Source organism: Canis lupus, chromosome 19, assembly GCF_003254725.2.
Source record: "Canis lupus dingo isolate Sandy chromosome 19, ASM325472v2, whole genome shotgun sequence".
NCBI lineage: Eukaryota > Metazoa > Chordata > Mammalia > Carnivora > Canidae > Canis > Canis lupus.
The window spans coordinates 26,498,979-26,519,179 of record NC_064261.1 but is presented as its reverse complement, the minus strand read 5'-3'; the positions used below and the strand labels follow the sequence as shown (position 1 = coordinate 26,519,179).

The following is a 20,201-nucleotide window of genomic DNA, read 5'->3' as shown; positions in this document are numbered from 1 at the left end:
GTGAAAACATATAATGATTGTCTACAAGTTGCTCAGATACCTAGAGAGGTGTGGACAAGTAAAGCAAACGCCGTAAGGAGTGATGAGTGGGCCACATGACAATGGGACACTGCTTTGTGGCACTGTCTGGCCTTGGCCAAGTTATTGATCTCTAGGATATCAGTTCCTCAGTTGTAAAACAGGGGCAATAATACCTATTTCACAGTATTTTGGAGAGGCATATATTTTGAAATGTGATGTCTCACACATACCAAGTGTTCAATAAATAGCAAATATTAGTCCACTCTAATTTAATAAATGAAATAGTAGTAAAGCTTCTAATCATGTACAAGTCATAGCTGGTGACTTCTCTCACAGCAGAGACCACTACAAAATGAGGATTCTAGAGGATAGTTAATGTGAGCAGAACTGGGTGTGGAGGGACCGGAGATCTGGGAGAATTAGGTGTCAGTCCTGGACTAGTTGCTCCCCAAGGGGCGGGGAGGTTTGGCACACAGTTCTAAGAGATTTTTTTTTTTTTTTTTTTTTTTTTTAGTTCTAAGAGATCTTAAACTCCTTTTCTTCCAAGTGAAACTGTGAGATAACAGGGATCCTACCTAGGGATAATATCACATAAATGTTCAGTATAGAGTCTAGAAGAAATTGCAATCCAAAAAAAAAAAAAAAAAAAAAAAAGAAAAGAAAGAAATTGCAGATTTGACTAGACCAAAAGGCTGGGAATGGATGGATAACACTGCCTTGGAATGAGGAGGGGGTGCAGAAGGGGATAGAGAGGGGATTTGGTACCCCGAAAGGAGGGTGCCCTAAAGGATTATTCTGGAAATAAAGTTCTAAAGAATCCCAGTGGGGGCTTTTGCTCACCCCTGTGAGGGGGGCTTATCAGGTGTTTATGTTAGTGGCAACTGTTCAGCTAGCCTCTCCTCCCCAGGGTCCAACTTTTTGCCAAACTGAAATATTTGCTCAGCAAAATTCCCTAGTCCACACCCGAATGAGGCCAGATCAGAATTATTGCAGCAAAGGAGGTGTCGGAGGCCAAATGGGAAAAGGGGGCAATGGGGAATGAATGTGTGTTTTCCATTCAATGTCAATCCTGCACAGTGTGGTCCCAAGAAGGCTTCATTTGTTTGCTTGTTTGCAGCAAAGAACTTGGGGAGAAAATCTCAGTGGGGAGATAAGTACCTGTCAAAAGCTGTACAGAATTTCCCAGGGAGAAGCCTTGTATGAAAGCCTTTATTTAACCAAGGGGAAGAAAGGGGTATTTTATGTGCATTGTGGGAGAATTAGCAAGACATTTCTCATCTCTCCAGAGAGAAAGTCTCAAAGAGGGGTCTGCTCTGTGTGTGTTTCCAAGCTCTTTCTTTATGGGAGGGTTTTATGCCCTTTACTGGCAGATCTCTGCTGATGCACCTTTGTTTTCTCTTCTTCTGCAGGTAGATCATCAACTGAGACTCAGTTATAACTTCTCCTCAGAAGTTGAATTCAGGGCCATACGGTCACTCACCTTGGGCAAAGTCAGAGGTTTGTTGTTCTTGTCCGTTCTTTTCCAGTGGGCTTTATTGAAATAAATGAAGAAATAATTTCCATTTGGGCTGGTTAGTGATTCAGATCTGGAGGTTCTTGTTCCTATAACATGCAAGATCTAAAACCAGGGTTTCTGGTGTAGGACTTGCTGAGACACATGTGGCATTGTTGGGAGCTGGCGTTTATATCTACTTTATAGAAGCCTCAATGAGGCACAGTAACAAAGAAATTAAGTAAAATCATTAATGTTTACTTACTTTCTAATTAATTAATTTTAAATGTTTCTTGAATTTTTTGCTGAAATTTTCTAAATTTTTAGTCAAAGAAATTAAGGATTTGAGCTACCCAATTATTGGATAGTTCAGATGCTTAATCTCTTTATTAATTCATCACCAACTGAAAGAGGATTGAAATCTCCTATAATAGTGGATTTTGTTTTTTTCTACTGGAAGTTCTGTGAATTTTCATCTTGTATACAATAAAGGTCTTTATTAGGTGCACACAGGATTGAAATTTGTGTATCTTGATAAATTGAACATTTTTTTTTTCATACTGAAGTGGTCTTTTTAAAACTTAATTTCTTCTTGGGGTTAAGTCTCTTTTGTCTATTTTTAATAAGTCTGATTTCTTTTTGCTTTAGTTAGTATTTTCCCATATATTTCCTTTCAATTTTTCTTCCCTTTTTTCTTTCTTATTTTTTAAAAATTCAAGTAAAATGAACATATAGTATTTATGTTTAAGTATTTATCCCTTTAAGTGTACTATATAATCATTCAGCAATTCTATGCATTGTTCAGTGCTCATCACAGTAAGTGTATTTTAAAAAATACATTTATTTATTTATTTATTTATTTATTTATTTATTTATTTGAGAGAGAAAGAGAGAACATGAGCAGGGGGAGGGGCAGAGGGAAAGGGAAAGAATCTCAAGCAGACTCCCCACTGAGGGCAGAGCTCTATGCAAGGCTTGATCTCAGGACCCTGAGATCATGACTTGAGCCTAAATCAAGAATCTGATGTTAAACTGAGCCACCCAGGCACCCTATGGTAAGCATATTCTTAATTTTTCTTTTTCTTTAAGCCTGTGTGTGATCTTGTGAAGAACATATGGCCGAATTTTGCACTTTATCCTATCTGGCCATCTTTGTGTTATAAATTGGCTACTGTAAGCCTCTCTACATTGTTGGGTTGCTTGTATGGTTGGATTTGTTTTTGCTTCCTTACTTTCTATTCATTCAACTTTTTAGGCATTTTAAGCAAGAATGCATATAACACTGGAAATGAGTTGCTTGCAAAATTGTGGCACCTCTTCCAATACTGATAGATTCTTGTTGCAGTCTTTTGGAATGCTCTTCAGTAGTTCTGAGGGGATTTATGGGGAGCTATTAGCTCTGAGGCCATCACTGATGAGAAGCTAGAGTCCAGAAGTCACTGAGGCCCCAATACATAGTGTTCCTCCCCAGGAGGCAGAAAAAGATCTCTGAAAAGTAATGGCAGAAGACACTTCATGTTACCATGATTTTCCTTGCCAGAAACAGCTCAAAAGGCATAAAAATGACTCATTTCTTACCGCAGACTTCCAGATGCAAAAATTTATTTAATTTCTAGAATATAATGCATGTCCAGAAACCCAGCTGCCATCAGGTCTGGCTTCCAAAATGGCAATTGAATGATCCAGTCATCATTGACCAACCTCTAGATTGAATTTTGTGAGTTTTTTTTTTCTTATTTCAATCCCCTCTTATTAATAATAATTATTTTATGTAGGCACTATTATTGTTATTATTATTATTATTATTATTATTATTATATTTTATTTTTTAAAAAGGAAGAGTGCAAGCAGGGTTAGGGAGGGGCAGAGGGAGAGGGAGGGAGAGAATCCCAGGCAGACATAAAGCTGAGCACGAAGCCCAACATGGGCTGCATCTCATACTCCCAATATCATGACCTAGGCAGATATCAAGGGTCCAACACTTAAGTACAGAGCCACTTAGGTGCCCGGGAGCTATTATTTTTTACTTATCAATGGAGTCACTAATCCATTTGTTCCTCATTCCTTCATATACATCATAACTTTCTATTTACTAAAAAGTTAGATTTCCTTCTTTCTGACATAAATCCTTATGAGTTTCTGTTGTTTAAGTGTCTCTTCATCTGATAAAAGACTTCATTTCACCTTTATTATTGGAAGATAATTTTGCTAGACATACAATCCAATAATAAAGGGTATTTTCCCTCTAATATTGAGAGAATTGTTCAGGTATGTGATGGAGCCAGCTCACACTAGCTCATAAGGACCTGTTATCCACATCTGTACCCAATTCTGCATCCACTGATGTTACAATTCAGTTTGAAACTGGCTAAACTCAGTGCTTAATGAGAATCACAAATGCTACAGGACTTTTGCACTGCTGGGGGGGGCTAGTTTTAAACCCTCCCCAATCACTGTAGTCTTCTTTTGCTCTTACTGTTGAAAAGTTGGCTGGCTGTCTGACTTTGAAAGTGCTCTGGCCTTTCCCACCCTCAACACCCACAAGCTACTTTTAAGGTCTTATTTTTTATTTTGGTTCTTTGCAGTTTTATCATTTTGTGTCTGTTAGTGTATTTATTTTATTTTTTTAATTATTATTTTTTTCTTTTTTTATAAATTTATTTTTTATTGGTGTTCAATTTCCCAACATATAGAATAACACCCAGTGCTCATCCCATCAAGTGCCCCCCTCAGTGCCCATCACCCAGTCACCCCCACCCCCCGCCCACCTCCCCTTCCACCACCCCCAGTTCGTTTCTCAGAGTTAGGAGTCTTTCATGTTCTGTCTCCCTTTTTGATATTTCCCACTCATCTTTTCTCCTTTCACCTTTATTCCATTTCACTATTTTTTATATTCCCCAAATGAATGAGACCATATAATGTTTGTCCTTCTCCGATTGACTTATTTCACTCAGCATAATACCCTCCAGTTCCATCCAAGTCAAAGCAAATGGTGGGTATTTGTCCTTTTTAATGGCTGAATAATATATGTATACAATGGAATATTACTCAGTATATTTCTTTTAAAGTATCTTATTTGATGTGTTTCCTGTTCATATGTAATTTATTAGTTCTTATGTGTGAATGTATCTAGATCATATGTACAATTCACATGTATCCATGTGTTAATTCTCAGAAATTCTCAGCATGTCAAATCACTCTTCTTCTTTATGCTCTAAATCAAGGATGTACAAACATTTTGTTATAGTAGATACCCAGGCCAGGACAAACAAGTGTAATAAATATATTCCCTCAGTTTTCTTCAGCATCGTTAAAAGCATTTCACTGTGATATGAGAAAAAGTTGTTTGTTTTTCTGTTTGTTTTTCATTTTCTTTCTGTAAGAGGAAGGGCCAGTTCACCTTTATAGAGGACAGTGACTTAGTACATAGTCTGTACCAGCCATAATGTTCCATAATATATGATATATTATATACATATATAATATGTCATGATGAGTATAACACTTTCTTTCCTGAGAATTCCCTTGATGCAGGGACTGGTCTATGAAAGTAACATATAATCATTGTCATTAAAAACTGGATTGTGGGTGTTCACTCTGGTATCATGGGACATTGATAGGCTTTTTCCTTTATTTATTTATTTATTTGAAAGAGAGAGAGAGAGAGAAGCCAGGTGATGGGCAGAGGGAGAAGGGGACTCCCCGCTGAACAGGGAGCAGGATGTAGGCAGGGCTCAATGCCGGGATTCTGGGATCATGGCCTGAGCTGAAGGCAGATGTTTAACTGACTGAGCCATCCAGATGCCTTGATGCTGACTTTTAAGGGAGATTTTTCAGCTTTGTTCTATTGTATCAATGGTTTTTCAGAGAAATTAACATTAAAAGGAAAAAAGAGAGAGTATGTGTTTAGGCAAGTCACTCTTTTGGACAATATCATCTGTAAAATAACTTTATTCTTAGGGTGCTTGGGTAGCTCTTTAGCTCAGATCCTGCCTCCAGGGTCCTGGATCAAGTCGCAGGTTAGGCTCCCTGCTCAAGGGAGGGCAGAGGAGGGAGGAGGAAGGGGCCTGCTTTCCCCCCTTCCCTCTGCTGCTCTCTGGCTTTCTCCCTGTCAAATAAATAAATAAAACCTTTAAAAAAGAAAATAACTTCTTAATTATTTAGAAAACATAGAAGTGCATTCTTTAGAATCAAATAGTGTGACTTTTCCGGGTGTTTCTAAGTCTCTGTCTGACTTGGCCTGGGTGGGCAAGAGAGCATGGACATTTAGACAAATTTAGGAATTCAAAACCTTTTAAACTTTTAAGAGAAAATGCCTGTTTTGGTTTTGGTTTTGGTTTAATATTTTTCTGGTCCTGGTTTTCCCTAATTTACTGTGCCAGAATATATCATTAAATTTGATTATAACATTAAAAAAAAGAACAACTATTTTTGGTAAAACTAACAATTAAAGGTGATGATGATGATGATGATGATGATGATGATGATGATTTTCCTGAGAAGACCTTCTTAACTGTACTACAGATTCAGGAAGTAGCTACTTTTTACAATATGGAAACATGTTAAAGTTTAAGTGGAAAAAAATCATAGCACTGCCCTATACCATAGCTACCAGTTACTGAATAGATATTAGCATGAGACTTGCACTCAGGGCGTGCTTACAGGGTTGTCTATATACGCAGCCAGCATTGAGTAGTTCCTGTCTACTTGCCAGTTTGCAAGGCCATAGCTCACACCTGGCAGAGACATTATTTTTGTGCTCTGATGGCTGTTTGCTGACATAACTTCAAAGTTCAGTTGGTCTTAAGAAGCAATATAGAAATTGAAAGATACCTTCTCAACCTGCATAAAACCCAGCTAATCTAGAAATTGCAAGGCTAGCCATGGGCACTAGTAGATGCTTTTTTGGTCTATTAAAATGAAGTGAGTTTTGTGTCTATAAAGCAGGGTTCTTGAATTCTTCCAAATCCCTCAGTTTTGAACTTCAAGCATACTGTACAGGTGTCTTCAGTAACATCAGAGCCTTGTTGAATGAATGCCCTGATTGTTGTTATGTTAAACTATTTCTCGAGCATCTTGTAGAAGATGAGTTAGGGCTGCCATTTTTAGAAAGCACAGCAGGATCTATGTATAAAAATGAAAGGTGCGTACTTCAAAGTACTCATTTGAGAAGACTGAATACACCCTGATTTTTTTTTATTTTGTACAGAGTTGGGCATCCCTTATGATTCAAATCTGGTAGAGTTGATATTAAACTTAGAAGCAAAATTAAAAAGTGAAAGATGCTCAGCTTTTTAGGGACAAAGTGACATATGTTTGGTTCTCTGTTGCAATTGCTGTCATGTGACCATGGGGAAGTTGTCCAATCTGTCTGTAGTTCCTCCTCAGTAAAATGAGGATCATTTAACTTACTTAATTCATTTAACTCATAGAGCTGTGTAAGGATTACATGAGACTATATAAAAAGCATTTATTATTTAAAACACACTCAATAAATGTTAGTTTAAGCAGCTTAAGATTGTGGAAACATAAAAAACTAATGTTTTGTTTTGTTTGAAGACTCTGGAAAGGCAACTGTAAAAGTAACTTCCAAGGAGACACACAAGTGTGTTCTAAATGAGCAGTTTTGAACCGGATGGGTCTCGAAGACATGAGTGTAATTCACCATCAAAGCTGTTTCAAGGGTATATCAAGCTCATAACAACTTAAACAGTGGTGATAGTAAAGAATATAACAGTTGGTGAAAGTGGAACATTCAGAGCGTAGGCTTTGCTTCAGGCACAGCTGGATTCAGAAGCTCAAATGTGACCATGATTTAGTGTTTGTCGATCTCTCTGCCTCTTGCTGTACTTATCACTCTGCTACCTTTCTGGGGGCTTCATTCTCAGGCAGAATTTTAAGAGTAACAAAGGTGGAATCAGCAACTCCAAGCTTAAATACTAGAATTTCAGCCTCTCTGATAGAAAGAAAGCCTTTGATTTCTTAAAATTTCCATGTACTGAGAATAAGGAAACTGAGGTACTCCTAGAAAGTTAGATGGATTGTGAGAAGGGAAAACAACAATAATCCAATAATGGCACTGCATTTTCTCAGTTGCATTTCTCCTCCTCCTCTTCTTCTCCTCCCCTTCTCTTCCTCCTTCTTCTTCCATTATTATTATTATTATTATTATTATTATTATTAATTATTATCATTAAGAGAGAGAAGGGGGTAAGGGCAGAAGGAGAGGGAGAAAAAAGTCTCAAGCGTGGTCCATGAGCCTGATGCAGGGCTGGATCTCACGATCCCTGAGATTGTGACCTGAGCTGAAATCAAGAGTCAGATGCCTAACTGACAAAGCCACCCAGGCACCCCCATACTCTGCTTCTTTGAGCAGGAGAGAGAGCTGGATGCAGTTACAGAGGACAGGCTAGAAGTTGCTCATAATTTTGGGACTGCATTCTGCTTGTAAGCATCAACAGTCCATATGTATCACAATAAAAAAGATAGAAGTTGAGAGATGCTCTTTTAAGAAATTCATGTTATCTTCCTTGGGACAAGTTTATAGCTTCCCAAGGGACTCCTTTGAGGAAGTTTTCACTTTGAAGAAAGTATTCATTCATTCATTCACTCATTCATTCATTCATTCTGAAAGCATAGGTTTCTTAAAAAATGTTTACTTAGTCTCTGTTCATTCCTAATTCTTCAGTAAATAAAAAGATTGCCAAACCATAACCTTTTCTGACTTCTGATAATGTGTGATTGTCTCCTACTATGCCCAGAAATTTCTTCAATGATATGTTTTTCGAGTAATAAGATATTTCAGATTCATTAATCTAATCTGATCTTCTCATGAAGTGAATGATGTGTTTTCAAGCATTCTGAAATACCAGCTTGCAGTAACCATGCCAATTTCTTAAATACACATACCTTGTCCTTCATATTTTGAAGATAGCCAACATTGAATTGCAATTGGGTTATAAAGGATTTGCTCCTGTTCTTTTAAAAACAACAAACTGCCTTTGTTCCCCATAGAGAATTTCAATAGATGATTTAGTTTCATCTCATGCAGACGGAATGTGTGTTATCTTCTGATTTAAAATGCAATTTTATTTTGTATTTGAAATGAATCACTTCATAATAGGAGCCTAGACCTACTCTTTGCTCTGTGCAGCTCTGCAAAAGTCATCTTCTTTGTTAAAGCGAAAGCACACTTTGAACAGCATGCCCCTTAGTTAACCATTCAATATAATCACTTACTTGCTCTGTCTAAACTAGTAGGTAATACATGAATGAAGACAATGCATCTAAGATGTTGTTTCCAAATGTGGACTATCCTCAGCTGGGAAGAGCTATTTCTAATCTACTTGAAAGAGGGATGACAGGGCACCTGAGTGGCTCAATTTGTTAAGCATTTGCCTCCAGCTCAGGTCATGAAACCCAGGGTCCTGGAATCAAGTCCCATATCAGGCTCCCTGCTCAGCAGAGAGCCTGCTTCTCCCTCTCCCTCTGCCCTCCTCATCTCTCTCTCTCTCTCTCTCTCTCTCTTTCTACTCCCCCCTCTCTGTCAAATAAATAAATAAAATATTTCTGAAAAATGAAAGAGGGTGGCCCTTCCAAGGAAGTGTCAAACTTTGTACATCTTTGCCTGCCTCTGATAGCAAAGGATGTTTCCTGTGGTCTACCAGAAGCATCATGACATGACTGTTATTGATACAAGTTCAATCAATTTTTATCATACAAAATATATTTAACAAATGGTCCCTATTCTAAAGATGCTTCTTAAAGTAATTATCTAAAGTAATTAAAAGTATTTTTCAAAGGAAAGTCATCAGGGTAAGTTTGGGAATATTAAAGTTTTTCAAAGTTTTGAAGTATTTCTTTTAGGCTATGGTAAGTACTAGGTTTTCTTCACTAATCAAATAATAATAATACCTGTATAATATTTATAGCATATTGATATTAAAAGTATAAGAATGAGTGGAAATTATTTGTGGTATTATTATTTAATAATATACTGCTCTGTGTTAGACCTAAGTTCCTATGTTAACTCATTTTTTAAAATTTTTCTCCAAACATCTCAGGAAGGTCAGTGCTGTTATATTGCTATTTCATAGGTGAGGAAACTAAGTCACAGAGGTTAAGTGACTTGCCCAATACCACTGACTTAACAAATGGTAGACTTGGTATTTAAAGTCAGACCCTGGGATGCCTGGGGGGCTCAGCGATTAAGCCCGTCTGCCTTAGGCTTAGGATGTGATCCTGGAGTCCCAGGATCCAGTCCCACATTGGGCTCCCTGCCTGGAGCCTGTTTCTCTCTCTCTGCCTGTGTCTCTGCCTCTGTCTCTCTCCCTGTCTCTCATGAATAAATAACTAAAATCTTAAAAAAATAAAATAAAGTCAGACCCTATGAGTCTGGGTTCCACGCTCCTGATCAGTTCTGTCATAATTTGTTTTTTTTTTTAAGGAATGACAGATATTCCAGACAATGTACACTTCCTTTTTTTCTGATGAGGACTCATGAATTAAAGCCTTGTGTCTTTAGCTGTAATGGGCTTAAAGGTAGAATGTAGGACCAGGTTTTAATCATGGGAACAGAGCAGCATATTTATTATAAGTCAGGCTTTGGAATCAGCCCTGAGTTCTGATCATAATGCCAGCACTAACTAGCTGACCTGTGCAAATTACTTAATTTCCTGAGCTTCACTATTTTCCATTAGAGATAGGCATACATTATTATACTTCCTGTTACTCTTTGAAAGATTAAGTTATAATGAAGATAAAGTGACTAGCATGATGACTGACCTATAAGAAAAGCTCAATAAATGTTTGCAATAATAGTAATGATGATGATGATGATGATGTAAGAAGCCACTTGATCTGAACCAACACCTTTTCTTTTGAAAATTGCACTAGACTCTAATATCTTCCAGATATAAAGGACGTCTTCCAGGGAAGGAAAAGGTGGCTATCCACTCCTTATATAACAAAACTTGCATTTCACTCTTCTTTCCTGTTCAGGGGGATCAATGAATAAGGTATTATATAACCTTGACTCTAACTGATGCTCAATAGCTAATTCTTAGTTTCTCATGAATACATCATAAAAGAGTTAAACCAGTACAAGCCTACCTGATATTATTTACATGTATATTTTCAAGAGTAAAGCTGCCTCTGATGGATTTTTAACCATGTGATAGTTGGTGAATCAACTATCTTAAAAGCATGGGATCCAGTGTGATTTTTAAAAATGTCAGTCACAGTGTCTACCCTTCTCCCACTCACAGAATAGGGGAATCATAGGGTTCCAAAGACTGGACCTGCATCTTATTTATGGCTTTACCTCCTTGCTATATCAGGAAGTATATACTGCATGCTCCATAACATTTAGTTAAGGAAAAACAGTGGATAATTATAAATATTAGAGTTCTAAGAAATGAAAGATCATTCTACTACAGATTAATGGGCTCAATGCCATATAGCTCAATTAGCTATAGTTTGATCTTAGATGAGGATCTCCGGGCTTTCTATACACTGTGTTTTTCCTTATAATGGTGCCTGGCAGTGGGGTGGACAATTAATGGGTTTGGAATCAGACAGTATTGGGGCTTAAATCCAACAACAGTCACTTACTAGCTGTGTCACCACTAACTTCACCACTTTGGCACTCAGTTTCCTCATCTGTAAAGTAATGGTAATACTTGCTGTATTGACGGATGATGAAGATAAGAGGTAATGCATGTAAAGTGTCTGGCACACAGTGGTATTTCAAAACAGCAGCTATTGTTAATAAGATCATACAGCCATCCTACCTATTGATTTTCTTCAGCTGGTATCTCTTTTCCTTGCCAATGGCACTGCTATTGATTTGTTTACCGTTGGCCTGAGGGACCTGGGACAATGTTATAAATGTCAGTGTTGACAGGGTAATGAAGTGAATGGGATCCTAGCTGAGTAATGAACTCTACAGCAGCCCTTCGGTTACCCCTCCCCAGCTTAGTGGGCATGGAAGCACCGACCTGCTCAGAAGCTGGGACAGTAGAACAAACACACATTAGAATTCTAGATGTTTCCCCATGAAATGGAGAGAAAATCAAGGTAGAAAGAATGTCATGTGGCCACTGGTTACTCAGTCTACTGGGGCTTTATTTTCAGAAGATGCTATTAACAATAAGTATTAAAACAGGTTAATACGGCATGAAGTTCATTTCCACTTATGCATGGTATTCTAGGAGGGATTTGATCTGAATCCCTGCATTTTCTTTCCATTTCACTTCCACAAGGATTATTCCCAAGTGATCAGTGGCAGGACTTGACATCTGTAGCTAATATACTAATGATCTCTACCTTTGGCTTAAGAAAGAGTCACATTGCCTGCTTTCCAGAGGAAAGGATAAATACATAAATCTTTCTACCTAGAAAATTTCTGGCTTAAGTTGATCCCTTAAGATGAATCATTGCCTTTTCTAATCTACCAACACTTGGCTATGTGATTTAGCTTTCCCATCTATTTCCTTGCTTTTTCCAAAATACTAATATAGATAATAAGCTTTGCATAGGCCATTCCATTATTAAAAGGTTAACATTATATAAATGTTTGGAATTGGGAAGATTACTCTCGAGTATTCCTTGTGGGTAATTAATTCAATGAACAGCTTTTGAGCACCCAATATGTATAAGGCAAGATTTTAAATCAAACTGAGACTACTTTAACAAGGTATAGCTTAGGGATCATTGTTACCCAAATGATAAAACACAAATTATGCAGATAGGATCCTTATTTAATGATTAAAATATGTGTTATTTTGATACATGTTTCTAGGATTCTTGAGGGAGAGACCATTTCCAGCCAGGATGATTCAGAGTATTGTCAAGGAAGAGATCGCCCTGACACTAGTGTTGAAGCACAGAGGTGGTCTCAATAGATGGAGAGCATTCTTGGAAGGACTGGTGTAAACCAAATAAGAGAGGGTGCTAGCAACAATAAATAGGCCATCTTCAGATGTTCTCCTTCATGATGAGGAGTAGGGTGCAATAAGGTGAATAAGAAGGTTCAGAAGACCTATGTTCTGCTGAGATGTTCAGACTTCATTATATAAATGGCAGAAGCCACTTAGGGGAACTCCCATTGTCAGAGCTACTAGTGTAACGCTCTTTTAAGGGTAACACGTAGGATGGAGAAAAGAGAGGGGGTGTGCAAGTTATGCTAATACTGTCCTTTGAGTAGGAAAGGACAAGAGCCTGGACCAAAGGATCGCAATTAGACTTGGGAGCATGTGCCGGGGAAGTTTATGAAGTAGAAATTGGGACACTTGGGTAATTCCCTGGGTAGTTGGTTAGAAAGGTATAAGGTGGACTAAAAGGGATGTAAGAGAATAGGATTAAGTTGCAGCTTTGGTCAGTCATTGCAGAGGGAAATCTGTCAGTTATGGGCAGGCCTGAGCTCATGTTTACTAACCTAAGGCAGGCCTTACAGTGGATTATAACGCTGATACGTTACACGCTTCCTTTAACCAGCACTCCAGACCTGCTCAACTGCTTCTGTATTTATGAAATCCCTCTTATCAAGGACAGGGCGAAGAGCCACAGAACAGATTGTATTGGGAAGTCTAGTTTGGACCCTTCAAATTTCTGTATTAGTGTGGTGTGTGGTGGTGATTTCTGTATTAGTCCTCTTCTACATGGGACATCTCTCCCCATCCTGAGTAGCTCACCATTCCCCTGGCTTGTATTTCTTATATGTGTATGTATCTGTTTTCCTGGGGGAAGACTGTGGTCTTTCAATGTGAGAACTTTTTGTTATCTGTATTCCTATCACTCCCATGTCACAGCACATGCCTTTGTGCCGTGTCTGTTCTCCATATGCATTTTACAATACACTCCTCTTGGCTAGTGTATTACAGATAGAAAGTCTGTTCTCAGGGCAGGAGGAAAACTCCTGCGTCAGTATTCCTGATTTTATAATCCATGCTAGGGTGAACAACCATTCCAGTCTGTGGGAGACTGGGGGGTTTCCAAGGACAAGGAATTATCAGTGCTAGAACTGAAACAATCCTGGACAACACTGAGCAATTAGTCACTCTGCACCATGCTTAGTTGAGAGGTTTTGAATAGTTTGGAGGAACTAGGCTCAGAGCTTTGGATGCCAGCTGAACAATCAGGTCTCCTGTTATTCATAGTCACAGCAAAGCCCAGCAGTCACTAACCCAGCAGGCTGACCCAGGTGAGGTTGGAAAAGGAGTGAGAAAGAACCAATCAGCATATTGACTAGCACTTCCCAGGCCCCTGCTGCGGTGCAGATCTTGGCAACTTTGTGTGCAGAGATGACTGGAGAAAGGTGTGAGGTTGCTTCTGCCCTTGCAAATCCAGTGGGCTCAGTGGAGACATGAAAGTGCATGCAAGCAGTAATCACACAACAATTAATCTCTAACTCTCAAAAATTGGATTGTTAGGGTATTAAAGGCCCAGGGAAAGGAATCGGAAGTAGAGCATTGGTAGCCAGGATACTGTCCCCCTACTGATTCTGGGTGGGGGTGAGGGGGTCGGGCCCTTGTTTTTGAACATATCATTTCTAGCTATGCTGAGCAGTGGGGTCTTTCCATTAGAGGTACTTTGTAAACCGATGAGTGTCAAATGCACATAGCATGAGTTGCTCTCCATCTCTGAACAGGAAAACTCATCTGCATCTTCCATTCCAGCAAGGGGTCACATTATCTTGGGGCCGGTGGGGGTTACTTTGGCATGTTATGGATGTTGGGGGCCTTGGTTATTGGTAGAGTGATTCTCTTGAGGACTGAGTGGATTTTTTTATACACGGGAAGCTTAGCTCTTGCAGATTAATATTAGGTTTCAAAATAGAGTTATCTTTCCTTATCCCTCTGAGTATATTGGTCTCCTTGTTTATGTGTAAATGTAGGGGTGTCCCTGTGTTCTGCTTATTTCTGCATACTTTGTCCCAAGTTATTTTCTGTTATGTCATTTGATCTCCCTCACTTTGATTAAAGGGTTTTCTTAGAGTTCTAGTGATCCCAATCTTTTTGCCTGTAATGAATAATGAATTGGTGAGCATGTGTTGATTGGGAGCTACACTGAAGGGTATGGCTGGGCCTTTAATTAGAGAAAATCCAATTGCATCTCAGGTCATTCTTCTTGGGATAACAATATTTCTTAGGAAAGATTTTTCCAGTCTCCTCTTGAACAGAGGGTGGTTCTGAAAGTCATGATGGCAAAGAACACTGGTGGGGCTCATCATCTGCTGGGGAAAAGACCTTGTATTTCCTTTGTTTTCCACTGAGCATCTGTGGCCTGATTGGTGGGCATTTCCCTGACCTGTCATAATCCTGCAATAACACTTACTTATTCATTTCTCTAAGAAGTATGGGCAGTTGAGGTTCTAAAGAGCACTGTTTGGAGCTATTTTCTCCTCCTCTACGATTTCTGTCTTTGTGAGGGGATCACTGCAGAGTTGGCTGTGACAGAACAAAAGGCTTTAGGATGCCAAATATTCCAAATTTAGAACCCACTCATATCAGTCAGAGTGCAGCCAGTGAAGATACTATACTGAGACTTATTGCAAAGAGTGGATTTATGTGATCATGGAGGCTGGGCAGGAGCTCTGAAGTCCTCACGGTGAGCCCTTGGGAAGTGTGGGCTGGAACTCTCAGGTATTGGTTGTGCACAGTGGGATTTCTTCTTCAGCAAAGCTGAAAAAGCCACTTTGCTCTTACATCTTTGCAACGGATTGAATCAGACCCACATAGATTATCTAAGATAACCAGTCAACTGATTATGGATTTCATTCACAGCTACAAAATACCTGCGTGGCAACAGCTGGATTGGGCTATAACAGCAGACCATTGCCTGGCCAAGGTAATGGATCAATAGACTATTGTAGCAACTTCTCTTTATTTGTATTGTTTTTATCAAAGTAAAATTCTCACAACATAAAATTATCAATGTAAGGTGTACAATTCAATAATATTTACCACATTAACAGTGTTGACCTAGCATTACTTATACACAGTTCCCAAACATCACCATAAAGGGGACCCTGAACCAGTTCACCATCATTCCCCATTGCCCCTTCCTCCTTGCTCTAGGCAAGCACAAATCTGCTTTCTGAATCTATTGATTTACCTATTCAGGATATGTTGTATAATAGAATCATACAGTTTATGACTTTTGGTGTCTTGTTTTTGTTTTTTCACTTAGCACAATTTTTGAGGTTCAGCAACATTGTAGCATGCATCAGTACTTTATTCCTTATTATGATTAAATACTATTCCATTGTATGGATATACCAGGTTTTGTTGTCCATTTAGTTACTGATGGATATTGGGTACATTTTTACCTTTTGGCTTCTGCAAATATTGCTGTTGTGAACATTCATGTATATGTATTTATTTGAATGACTGTTTTCAGTTTTCTTAGATAGATTTCTAGGAGTGGAATTGCTGTCTTTGGAAAGCCGTCATACCCAAAGTTTTGACAAACAGTGCAATTTAGGAAATCCTATGTTGTTACCTATTTGCCCATGCCTCCAGTCACCCCCCTCTGTCAATATAAATATGTCTTTAAAGAGGACTCCTAAAAAAAAAAAAATGGGCTCCTTTGAAGACTCTACCTGTGTACATTCTGGAGAAGGCAAACATACTACCACATCTTATCTTCCTAAGCCTCAAATGTCAAAGAATGCATATCTTTCCTTGGACTCTGTCCCTGGAGCCTCTAGAATTCTATGAGTCATATCTAAGTAGTTAGAAATTGCAATTTGCTTTTCAACATGTTGGTAACATTGAAAAGCTCTGAATTGAAATTTCCAACTCTTTTCCTTGGGTGACTCATGTACAGATACTTTTAGTGATCATAAGAACTATTTCTATCCAGTGCTTCCATAGGCATTGAGGATTGATTGATTGATTGATTGATTTTACTTACTTATTTACTTATTATTATTATTATTATTATTATTATTATTATTATTATTTTAGAGAGAGAGAAAGTAGGGGGAGCTCCAAGTAGGCTCCATGCTTGGGACAGGGCTCAATTCCATGATTCTGAGATCATGACCTTAGTTGAACTCAAGAGTCAGACACTCAAGAAACTGAACCACCCACATGCCCCCTATCTTTTTTTTTTTTTAACTTAGTGGTCCCACCTCCCCAAATAGTGTTGCTAGGTCTGTATCTCTCATTCAGGAGTGAGCTACTTATTAATCATCAGCTGGGACTCATCTGAGTACCTGAGTGCATGCAGTGCAGCTTGCACAGGTAGTAAAGGAAGCAAAGTATAAGGAGAGAGCATAAGCTCTGATATCCGGCAAACCAATCCTGAAACTTGGCTCAAGCTTGGCTCAAACACTGGTTTCTTGAGACGTTGGTGATTTCCTCATTTTACCTAGGCCTCAGTTTTCCTATTTGTAAAGCAAGACTAATCATTCCTTACCTATCAGAATTGTTTTGATATCTAAATAATTGTGTGTGTGTGTGTGTGTGTGTGTGTGTAAGAATATGTATGCACTATATACAGTACTTAATACACAGTGACTACCTGATATTTCAATATTAAATGGAGGCACAGTTACAAAAGGAGAATATGGAAATGGAAATAATAGAAAGATTTCTTGTGAAATTCATGCCTGAAAGAAAACTTGGCAGATGAGAAACTCCATGCCTCCTAACTCTTTCTTTTATAATGTTTTTATTCTCAGGATACTTAGGTGGCTCAGTCAGTTGAGCCTCTGACTCTTTGGTTCAGCTCAGGTCATGATCTCAGGGTCTTGAGATCAAGCCCTCCATCAGGGTCTACACTCAGCTGTGAGTCTACTTGAAGTTTTTTCTCAAGTGTGTTTATACGAACAGTCAGGTCCAGATCCTCAAAAGTCAGGACTATTTGTTTGATGTCCTGTAATTTGATAGAAAACCATAGATGGTTTTAATCAGGAAGGAGATAAAATTCTTAAATACACCATTTTGTCTTCTTTAGCTAGAGAGCTCTTTTCTAACCTGTGGTATTATTTTTGTTATCATAGTGTGAGGTGTTTTTGCAGTCATATACGCAAGTGCCCCTATATGATGGGTGGTATTTATTGATCAATTTAAAATGCAAAAACTTTTATCTGTTACTGCTAATGCCAATAATTGATAGGATAAAAATGGCAGCACATGTTTTCCCATTATCATTATGTCACACAAGTTTTTTTTTTTTCCCCATTTGCTTGGTATATTCATTTTGCTTTTATTAAAGTATTTGAATGTTTTTTTTAAAGATTTTATATATTCATGAGAGACACAGAGAGAGAGGCAGAGACATAGGCAGAGGGAGAGGCAGACTCTTCGTGGAGAGCCCAATGTGGGACTCGATCCCAGGACTCCAGGATTATGACCTGAGCCGAAGGCTGATGCTCAACCGCTGAGCCACCCATCGTCCCAGTATTTGAATGTTTTAAACTAAGTAGCATCTCTACTGTTATCTCTGCTGTTTCTAGGATGACTGGAATACATATTTTAAAGAGGGTAATGGATTGTTATTTTTAATAGAATGAGTTCCTATCAAATATCATCTACTGATTTCAGCTATTTCCCCAACTTTACTCGATGATATCTGTGAATTCCATAAGAACAGGACTCTGAGAATAGTAGGAATAATACTCTAAAGCATAATGATTTTTTGATTAGTTATTTTTATCCTAATTTGAGAGATGGGGAAATTAAAGTTCAGTAACTTGCCTTTTCCATTTTAATGCCAGCTCATTTCCAGTTTCCAGCACCTAAAGTCATTTTACAGAGGGCTTTCTTTGGCTACTAGAGCATGCTTTGCCTGTTTACTTGGCAGGCCAGACATGTCAGTGTTTCAATGCCTGCTGGGAAAAACCCACCATCATGATGGGTGGTAGTGTATGAGCTAGTGTATAAATACCCCAGCTCCTGGGGTATTTATATGAGCTAGTGTATAAATACCCCAGCTCCTTTCCACCAGTCAGGATAAATCTGATGTGTGTTCCTCGTTTTCTTCTAGTGTTTTCCCAGGAGGATTTAGTTATAGTTGGGCTCTGGTTGGTATGATAATGCACACATCACTAGTTTCTTTCCCACTTTTATCTTCTCCCCTACCCCGCCAGTGTTTTACTTCACTTCCCAAGTAAAGTACTGCAACTTTAGTGCTTGCCTTATAGTCTGATTTTGGGAAAATTCAAACTATAATGCCCAACCACCCATTCATTAATTGGAAGAAGTGGTAAGCAAGCCAGATTTACCTGGTTCCAGAGATCATATTTATTCTACTATGCCATACAGTGTTTAATAAGAAGTATATGAAATATAAACCCCGTTTCACAGAACTTGAGATCTTATACAAAAAATTAGCACATGAGGAGGAATGACATAGCTAAATCAAAGTTAACATGTTAGCTTAAAGGTTAATTAGGAAACTTAGTTCTGAAGTGGTGAGTGCATGATAGAGATCTGCATTGAACAGACAGGCATCTCCTTCCATAGGCAGCAGTGTGGAATCTTAGAGAATAATATATTAGATTTATTAGATAAGCATTGTTAAGTATTTACTGTGTGCAAGGCCATAAGGAGCTTGAGGAGCTTTACCTTCATTTTACATGTAATCTTCACATCAAATATGAGGCAGAATCTTAAGTATTTTTTGCTGGATGTCAAACGATCCCATAATTTAGTAGTTTAATCCAACATCTATTTAAAAATATTTAATGATTGTGTGGGATAGGAATGTGGGCAGATCTTGCCTCATTGGTCCTTTAGCTCCTTGAAGAATTAACTAGAGTATCTTGGTGATATCTGGCTAATAGCCAGGCCAGTCTGGAGAATCTAAGACATATTTGTTCATGAGTGTGGTGCCTTGGAAGGTGCATCTAGAAGGCTCAGCTCAAGCAAGCCCTTCTCTTTCTCTGTTTAGTCTCAAGATCTGTCCACATGATCGATCAGGGCAGTAGGGCTTCTTACATGGTAGCTTGGGGCAGAAGGTGCCAGCCCACATGACAATTAGTTCTGGAATTGGCAGAGTATCATTTGCAATGTGTTCCATTGATCAAAGCAATCACAAGTCAATTCATGTTCAAAGGGAGGGAATACAGAGCTATGTCTCAATGGAAGGAATGTAAATTATTGTGGCCCCTTGTGCCCATGCATGCACTCTACTCATTCCCATTTTATAAACGAGTAAACAGCTCAAAAAATATCATGGAATATACTAAGGACACAATGTTAATCAGTGAGATATTCAAATGTTGAACCCAGGGAGCAGTCTGATTCATTGATAACAAAAATCTGTGTCTGGAGGGGAAGTTGCACAATTGTTTAATTGAATGAAAATGTAAAGAAGAAAGTTTGGCTGAAGAATGTTGAGTCAGAGAGTGTAAAAATGATACATGATATTCAATACATGATATTCAATATTTATTCTCCTCTTCTTAATAGAACATAGTAGTGTTTTCTGGTTTTGTTTTTGTTCCCAATTGTTTAGTACATTCCTAGCCTTCTTCTTGGGATAAAACTGGTCGTGCAACATTGTCTGGACAATGAGCTTGAAGCAAAAGTCACTAGATTTTTCCAAAAGGCCTGACTTAGCAAGTGTGCCCTTCACCCTCCCTACTTTCTACTGCCTGGAACATAGACCTAGTAGCTGGTGCTCCTAAACTTAGATTATGAAGAGGAAGAAAAAGGATCTAATCTATGGAGCTGAA

General features: G+C 38.4%; 1 protein-coding gene across 1 annotated transcript in view; it reads left to right on the top strand.

The window, feature by feature from the left end:
• CNTNAP5 (contactin associated protein family member 5) overlaps positions 1-20,201 on the top strand; it is a 796,284-nt gene that overhangs the window by 750,175 nt on the left and 25,908 nt on the right. The window contains exon 21 of the mRNA XM_035702065.2: positions 1,431-1,518. Coding sequence (XP_035557958.1) covers positions 1,431-1,518 — 88 coding nt within the window. The remainder of the gene's footprint in view (positions 1-1,430; positions 1,519-20,201) is intronic.